We start from the raw sequence: 9583 nt of genomic DNA, 5'->3' as shown, positions 1-9583 counted from the left end.
GACTAGATGTTTGCGGACTAGATGTTTGCGGACTAGATGTTTGCAGACTAGATGTTTGCAGACTAGATGTTGGCGGACTAGATGTTTGCGGACTAGATGTTTGCGGACTAGATGTTTGCGGACTAGATGTTTGCAGACTAGATGTTTGCAGACTAGATGTTTGCAGACTAGATGTTGGCGGACTAGATGTTGGCGGACTAGATGTTTGCGGACTAGATGTTTGCGGACTAGATGTTTGCGGACTAGATGTTTGCAGACTAGATGTTGACGGACTAGATGTTGACGGACTAGATGTTGGCGGACTAGATGTTGGCGGACTAGATGTTGGCAGACTAGATGTTGACGGACTAGATGTTGGCGGACTAGATGTTGACGGGCTAGATGTTGACGGACTAGATGTTTGCGGACTAGATGTTGACGGACTAGATGTTTGCGGACTAGATGTTTGCGGACTAGATGTTTGCAGACTAGATGTTTGCGGACTAGATGTTGGCGGACTGGATGTTGGCGGACTGGATGTTGGCGGACTGGATGTTGACGGACTAGATGTTGACGGACTAGATGTTGACGGACTAGATGTTTGCGGACTAGATGTTTGCGGACTAGATGTTTGCGGACTAGATGTTGGCGGACTAGATGTTGACGGACTAGATGTTGACGGACTAGATTTCAGATGATTTTTATTTCTTTTATGGATGGATGATGGATTGATGGATGGATGGATGGATGGATGGGAGGATGGATGGATGCGGAATAGATATTGGCAGACTAGATGTTGGCAGACTAGATGTTGGCAGACTAGATGTTTGCGGACTAGATGTTTGCGGACTAGATGTTGGCAGACTAGATGTTTGCAGACTAGATGTTTGCGGACTAGATGTTGACGGACTAGATGTTGACGGACTAGATGTTGGCAGACTAGATGTTGGCAGACTAGATGTTGACAGACTAGATGTTTGCGGACTAGATGTTGGCAGACTAGATGTTGGCAGACTAGATGTTTGCGGACTAGATGTTTGCGGACTAGATGTTGGCAGACTAGATGTTTGCTGACTAGATGTTTGCGGACTAGATGTTGACGGACTAGATGTTTGCAGACTAGATGTTGGCGGACTAGATGTTGACAGACTAGATGTTTGCGGACTAGATGTTTGCAGACTAGATGTTGGCGGACTAGATGTTTGCGGACCAGATGTTTGCGGACTAGATGTTTGCGGACTAGATGTTGACGGACTAGATGTTTGCGGACTAGATGTTTGCGGACTAGATGTTTGCGGACTAGATGTTGACGGACTAGATGTTGGCAGACTAGATGTTGACGGACTAGATGTTGGCAGACTAGATGTTTGCGGATTAGATGTTGGCGGACTAGATGTTGACGGACTAGATGTTGGCAGACTCGAGGTTTGCAGATTAGATGTTTGCGGACTAGATATTGGCAGACTAGATGTTGGCAGACTAGATGTTGGCAGACTAGATTTTTGCGGATTAGATGTTTGCAGGCTAGATGTTGGCAGACTAGATGTTTGCGGACTAGATGTTGGAAGACTAGATGTTTGCGGATTAGATGTTGGCAGACTAGATGTTTGCGGATTAGATGTTGGCGGACTATATGTTTGCGGATTAGATGTTTGCGGACTAGATGTTTGCGGACTAGATGTTGACGGACTAGATGTTGGCTGACTAGATGTTTGCGGATTAGATCTTTGCGGACTAGATGTTTGCGGACTAGATGTTACGGACTAGATGTTGGCGGACTAGATGTTGCGGACTAGATGTTGGCGGACTAGATGTTGGCGGACTAGATGTTGACGGACTAGATGTTGACGGACTAGATATTGGCGGACTAGATGTTGGCGGACTAGATGTTGGCAGACTAGATGTTTGCGGACTAGATGTTGACAGACTAGATGTTTGCGGACTAGATGTTTGCGGACTAGATGTTTGCGGACTAGATGTTGACGGACTAGATGTTTGCAGACTAGATGTTTGCGGACTAGATGTTTACGGACTAGATGTTTGCGGACTAGATGTTGACGGACTAGATGTTTGCGGACTAGATGTTTGCAGACTAGATGTTGACGGACTAGATGTTGGCAGACTAGATGTTGACGGACTAGATGTTGGCAGACTAGATGTTTGCGGATTAGATGTTGGCGGACTAGATGTTGACGGACTAGATGTTGGCAGACTAGATGTTTGCGGATTAGATGTTTGCGGACTAGATATTGGCAGACTAGATGTTGGCGGACTAGATGTTGGCAGACTAGATTTTTTTGCGGATTAGATGTTTGCAGGCTAGATGTTGGCAGACTAGATGTTTGCGGACTAGATGTTGGCAGACTAGATGTTTGCGGATTAGATGTTGGCAGACTAGATGTTTGCGGATTAGATGTTTGCGGACTAGATGTTGACGGACTAGATGTTGGCTGACTAGATGTTTGCGGATTAGATGTTTGCGGACTAGATGTTTGCGGACTAGATGTTACGGACTAGATGTTGGCGGACTAGATGTTGCGGACTAGATGTTGGCGGACTAGATGTTGGCGGACTAGATGTTGACGGACTAGATGTTGACGGACTAGATATTGGCAGACTAGATGTTGGCGGACTAGATGTTGGCAGACTAGATGTTTGCGGACTAGATGTTGACAGACTAGATGTTTGCGGACTAGATGTTTGCGGACTAGATGTTTGCGGACTAGATGTTTGCGGACTAGATGTTGACGGACTAGATGTTTGCGGACTAGATGTTTGCGGACTAGATGTTTACGGACTAGATGTTTGCGGACTAGATGTTGACGGACTAGATGTTTGCGGACTAGATGTTTGCAGACTAGATGTTGACGGACTAGATGTTGGCAGACTAGATGTTGACGGACTAGATGTTGGCAGACTAGATGTTTGCGGATTAGATGTTGGCGGACTAGATGTTGACGGACTAGATGTTGGCAGACTAGATGTTTGCGGATTAGATGTTTGCGGACTAGATATTGGCAGACTAGATGTTGGCGGACTAGATGTTGGCAGACTAGATTTTTTTGCGGATTAGATGTTTGCAGGCTAGATGTTGGCAGACTAGATGTTTGTGGACTAGATGTTGGCAGACTAGATGTTTGCGGATTAGATGTTGGCAGACTAGATGTTTGCGGATTAGATGTTTGCGGACTAGATGTTTGCGGACTAGATGTTGACGGACTAGATGTTGGCAGACTAGATGTTTGCGGATTAGATGTTTGCGGACTAGATGTTTGCGGACTAGATGTTGACGGACTAGATGTTGGCGGACTAGATGTTGCGGACTAGATGTTGGCGGACTAGATGTTGGCGGACTAGATGTTGACGGACTAGATGTTGACGGACTAGATATTGGCGGACTAGATGTTGGCAGACTAGATGTTTGCGGACTAGATGTTGACAGACTAGATGTTGGCGGACTAGATGTTTGCGGACTAGATGTTTGCGGACTAGATGTTTGCGGACTAGATGTTGACGGACTAGATGTTTGCGGACTAGATGTTTGCGGACTAGATGTTTGCGGACTAGATGTTGACGGACTAGATGTTGGCAGACTAGATGTTGACGGACTAGATGTTGGCAGACTAGATGTTTGCGGATTAGATGTTGGCGGACTAGATGTTGATGGACTAGATGTTGGCAGACTAGATGTTTGCGGATTAGATGTTTGCGGACTAGATATTGGCAGACTAGATTTTGGCGGACTAGATGTTGGCAGACTAGATTTTTCCGGATTAGATGTTTGCAGGCTAGATGTTGGCAAACTAGATGTTTGCGGACTAGATGTTGGCAGACTAAATGTTTGCGGATTAGATGTTGGCAGACTAGATGTTTGCGGATTAGATGTTGGCGGACTAGATTTTTGCGGATTAGATGTTTGCGGACTAGATGTTTGCGTAATAGATGTTGACGGACTAGATGTTGGCAGACTAGATGTTTGCGGATTAGATGTTTGCGGACTAGATGTTGACGGACTAGATGTTGGCGGACTAGATGTTGCGGACTAGATGTTGGCGGACTAGATGTTGGCGGACTAGATGTTGACGGACTAGATGTTGGCGGACTAGATGTTGCGGACTAGATGTTGGCGGACTAGATGTTGGCGGACTAGATGTTGGCGGACTAGATGTTGGCGGACTAGATGTTGGCGGACTAGATGTTGGCAGACTAGATGTTTTCGGATTAGATGTTTGCGGACTAGATGTTTTCGGATTAGATGTTTGCGGACTAGATGTTTGCGGACTAGATGTTGACGGACTAGATGTTGGCAGACTAGATGTTTGCGGATTAGATGTTTGCAGGCTAGATGTTGGCAAACTAGATGTTTGCTGACTAGATGTTTGCGGACTAGATGTTGACGGACTAGATGTTGCGGACTAGATGTTGGCGGACTAGATGTTGGCGGACTAGATGTTGACGGACTAGATGTTGACGGACTAGATATTGGCAGACTAGATGTTTGCGGACTAGATGTTGGCAGACTAGATGTTGGCAGACTAGATGTTGGCAGACTAGATGTTGGCAGACTAGATGTTTTCGGATTAGATGTTTGCGGACTAGATGTTTGCGGATTAGATGTTTGCGGACTAGATGTTTGCGGACTAGATGTTGACGGACTAGATGTTGGCAGACTAGATGTTTGCGGATTAGATGTTTGCAGGCTAGATGTTGGCAAACTAGATGTTTGCTGACTAGATGTTTGCGGACTAGATGTTGACGGACTAGATGTTGCGGACTAGATGTTGGCGGACTAGATGTTGGCGGACTAGATGTTGACGGACTAGATGTTGACGGACTAGATATTGGCAGACTAGATGTTTGCGGACTAGATGTTGGCAGACTAGATGTTTTCGGATTAGATGTTTGCGGACTAGATGTTGACGGACTAGATGTTGACGGACTAGATGTTGGCAGACTAGATGTTTGCGGATTAGATGTTTGCAGGCTAGATGTTGGCAGAATAGATGTTTGCGGACTAGATGTTGACGGACTAGATGTTGGCGGACTAGATGTTTGCGGATTAGATGTTTGCGGACTAGATGTTTGCGGACTAGATGTTGACGGACTAGATGTTGGCAGACTAGATGTTTGCGGATTAGATGTTTGCAGGCTAGATGTTGGCAGACTAGATGTTTGCGGACTAGATGTTTGCGGACTAGATGTTGACGGACTAGATGTTGGCGGACTAGATGTTGCAGACTAGATGTTGACGGACTAGATGTTGACGGACTAGATGTTGGCAGACTAGATGTTGGCGGGCTAGATGTTGACGGACTAGATGTTGGCGGACTAGATGTTTGCGGACTAGATATTGACAGACTAGATGTTGGCGGACTAGATGTTGGCGGACTAGATGTTGCGGACTAGATGTTGACGGACTAGATGTTGACGGACTAGATGTTGGCAGACTAGATGTTGGCGGGCTAGATGTTGACGGACTAGATGTTGGCGGACTAGATGTTTGCGGACTAGATATTGGCAGACTAGATGTTGGCGGACTAGATGTTGGCGGACTAGATGTTGACGGACTAGATGTTGACGGACTAGATATTGGCAGACTAGATGTTGGCGGAATAGATGTTGGCAGACTAGATGTTTTCGGATTAGATGTTTGCGGACTAGATGTTTGCGGACTAGATGTTGGCGGACTAGATGTTGGCAGACTAGATGTTTTCGGATTGGATGTTTGCGGATTAGATGTTTGCGGACTAGATGTTGACGGACTAGATGTTTGCGGATTAGATGTTTGCGGACTAGATGTTGGCAGACTAGATGTTTGCGGATTAGATGTTTGCGGACTAGATGTTTGCGGACTAGATGTTGACGGACTAGATGTTGGCAGACTAGATGTTTTCGGATTGGATGTTTGCGGATTAGATGTTTGCGGACTAGATGTTTGCGGACTAGATGTTGACGGACTAGATGTTGGCAGACTAGATGTTTGCGGATTAGATGTTTGCAGGCTAGATGTTGGCAGACTAGATGTTTGCGGACTAGATGTTTGCGGACTAGATGTTGACGGACTAGATGTTGGCGGACTAGATGTTGCGGACTAGATGTTGACGGACTAGATGTTGACGGACTAGATATTGGCAGACTAGATGTTGGCGGGCTAGATGTTGGCAGACTAGATGTTGGCAGACTAGATGTTTCTGTAATTCCTAATTCTTTGCATTTTGTTCTCCTATTCCTTCCCGCAGGCTGCTCTTCCTGGAGGTGATGGTGTTGTGGGAAAAATGGTCACTCATGGTTTTTGCTTCTATTTCTGTGTTTTCTACAGGAAGGGAAGAACTGGAAATATCACCCTACGATGACTCAGTGCTCGACACCCGAATGGCTTCTTTAGTCTCTGGTAAGATGCCACAATTTCCCCATTCTAGGACAATAAAGGGATTCTCTATTCTATTCTATTCTGTTCTATTCTATTCTACTCTATTCTATACAAAGTTTCCAAATATAAAGGAGCAATCTTCATTTGAAGCTACCAGAATGTGAAGTACAGTATAAAATGGGCATGCTAAGTAGCTGTGCCATAGAATAGGAGGTTTTTAATGATTTATCGACCAGTCAGTTTCCCTCTCCATCCTTTCTTGTTCAACTTTGAGGAACTAATTACTAACTCTGTTTCCTGAATTAGTCATACACGCTATCTGTGCTGTCTAATTGGTTTCTGTCTACCTTCTCTGTTTAAACATGATATTACTTCCTCTTAGTTAAACCCTCATCACACAAACACTTGGTCATCAGTACACATTGGACTAAACATGGCAATGTGGATAATAAAACAGAAGAAAAGCCTCTGAAGAGAATAGGAAATTGTTTGGGAACAGCCTGGTTCACACATGTTGTTCTATTTTCTCTATCAAACACTCTTTGCTGATGCTCAATCTGGATGATTATTTGCCTACAAGTGTCACTGTGTTTTGCCTTAAGGGATATGCTTGAGTTTACTGGTTTCAAAGTGTTTCCAGTTCCAGACCCTCAGACGCAACTAACTAATTCACAGTAGAAAAACTTTTACTGGTTAACTTGTTTCTGCTTAATGAATAGCTGTCCCACTAAGGGGGAGACAAGCCTGTCTGAGCCGAGGACACTTTGAATACCTGCATGTTCCAGAAACATGATCATCAGAGGGCTAAGCAGAAAATGTGGGAGCAGTGAAGGAACCAGTTCACTCCAAATGACTGTATTGTAAACAGGAAGTATGAGTTAATTTAAACTTAATGTGAGGCATCTCCTCTGTTTTTCTCTGGGCGCTTTTTACATGTTAAACTTATAGGACTCCCATACTTTGGTGTCCTTGGACCAGTGGACCGGTGGTCTGTCATCTCAGCACGCCACGTCAGACCATCATACCCATAGTAACATGCACGCATGTGTATTACTGCACAACATTACCACTGCATGGAAGAGCTGTCAGATCACCTTACCCTTAAAAAAAACACCAAAAGCAGTAATTAAATTGTTATTTTGTACATAACAAAAGCGATCCACGCCTATTGAAGGAGTTTAAAGCATATTTAGCGAAGTGTCTAGCTGCACCAGCAGCCATCTAAAAAACCCATACAAAACACCCCCCCCCCCCTTCTCTTCTTCTAAGAAAAAATTCTAAGCTGCATTGCTGGACATGAGAGAATAAAAATAAAAATAAAATCACATCTGCAAATCAATTCAATTCAGTTTATTTCACAACACGTCATCTCAAGGCACTTTCCAGTTTACCAGATTATCCAGTCAGATTGATTCAAAGTTTTCTATCTAAGGAAAACCAGCTGATTGCATCGACTCATTGACTCTTCAGCAATCCCTCAGACATGCTTGTAGCGACAGTGGAGAGGAAAAATGGCCATCTGCTGACGCCCACTGGGGTTCAAGGAGACAGAAGCAGACATAGAAAAAGAGGATAGATTCAAAAGGCAACTGTCAACCAGCTCCAAAGGCGGCCCCATCCAGGAAACACACAGCCAGGCAGACGAGCTCCGAGCCAGCTCCCATGTCAGAGGATGAAGAGAGCACATCCAGTTAGTCACAGTCAGAGAAACAGGACTACACTGGAAAACAGGCCAAGCTCCAACATCTAGAAACAAAGGTGTTGATGGCAGCAGCACAGCTGATATTTCTGCATTCTGATGGCCGTCTACTTCCACATCCAGTTGGGGATGGAAGGAGACACAGCCTGTTGCTTCTTTGTGAAAACTGCTGTATCTGCTGCATATCCTCTAATATGGAATAACTATATCCATGTTTTCCCTTTTTATTCTGTTCTCTTCCCTTCGCCCCTCCAGCCACATCCTTCATGCAGCTGGATGATGAAAACCAGTGCCTGAAAGCAGCGCAGGACTGTGGCCTGTATGAGAAGTGCGGCGCTCTTCGATCAGAGTACGTGTTGGCCTGCACAAAGCCCATACCCGGAACGAGCCGATGCAGCCAGTACAAGTGCCACCGGGCCCTGAGACGCTTCCTGGAGCGGGTACCTGAGGAGTACAGCCTGGGGGTCCTGTTCTGTCCCTGCACCAACACCCTGTGTGGGGAGAGAAGGAGGAAAACCATCGTGCCCTCCTGCTCCTACCAAGATGCTGAGGGCCTGCAGCCCAACTGCCTCCACCAGCAGAGCTTCTGTCGCAGAGATGACCTGTGCAGGTGACAGATCTGGTTCACTGTGGTTATTATATCCATTACAATCTGTGGGTCCCAACAAAAAAGAAACTCTTTATGTTTTAAGATTCTGTAAAATGAATCATTAAATGAAGATGGTTTTTCCTTTTATTTCTATGTTTCAAAAACGGAGCAGAAAGCATCAACCTTAGATGGAAGAGATTAGAAATGAAAGCACACTAAAGAGGGAGAAGAACACAATGAAAGGGGGGAGAAGCTCAATGCTTTGTAATAAACAGAATCGCACCCAGAAAATCCTCTGATGTCTAGTTATTCATTATTTTACATTCGACGCCAGACTTTTGGACAAATCTTCTTTTTCAGACATCTGAAAACAACAGTTTTCCAAGTTTGTTTCTCTTCCAATCCAGGAAGCTTTTTCAGTTCTAAATTTCTGGATTAGCGTTGAGTTCCCGGCTTTATAGGGTAGCCCAACAAAAGCCTTGGTAGTAATAGTTTCGAAAACATGCAGATTGAAACTGGAAAACCATCTCCACCCCTTAATAATCGGGGTCACTGAGGTCGTTATTGGCCTGCAATACCCGATACTGGCCCATTCCTCTGGAAGGCATAAGGCAGGCATTAAGGGTCATTGTTGGCCAGGCTGACCTAGCGAGATGTTCCCCTGCATAGCGATAGGGGTCGCCATGAATTAACTCTATTGCTGCACTGTAGGTTTTTGAAACTGAAATCTGAGACCCCCCCACACCCCCACCCCCACCCCCCTCTGTTTAAGGTTCTTTATTCTTTCTTAACATAGATGGCTTCCTTCACGCCGCTCTCAAACCACCTGTCTTCTCTGTCCAAAATATTCTGGTCCTCCAAAGAATGTACTTTGTCCATAAGGTGTAGATGTACTGTAGAGTCTTGTCCAGAGGAGGGCGCTCTTCTGTGTTGGGCCATGCGTCTG

At 45.2% G+C, this 9583-nt stretch overlaps 1 protein-coding gene across 1 annotated transcript in view; it reads left to right on the top strand.

Annotated features, from left to right (window-relative positions):
- gfra3 (GDNF family receptor alpha 3) overlaps positions 1-9583 on the top strand; it is an 88644-nt gene that overhangs the window by 60783 nt on the left and 18278 nt on the right. Inside the window, exons 3-4 of the mRNA XM_038270463.1 lie at positions 6299-6370; positions 8304-8658. Coding sequence (XP_038126391.1) covers positions 6299-6370; positions 8304-8658 — 427 coding nt within the window. The remainder of the gene's footprint in view (positions 1-6298; positions 6371-8303; positions 8659-9583) is intronic.

This window comes from Cyprinodon tularosa, unplaced genomic scaffold, assembly GCF_016077235.1.
Source record: "Cyprinodon tularosa strain WSP-4 unplaced genomic scaffold, ASM1607723v1 ctg760, whole genome shotgun sequence".
Lineage (NCBI taxonomy): Eukaryota > Metazoa > Chordata > Actinopteri > Cyprinodontiformes > Cyprinodontidae > Cyprinodon > Cyprinodon tularosa.
The sequence above is the reverse complement of the archived record's forward strand: the minus strand, read 5'-3'. Positions and strand labels throughout refer to the sequence as shown.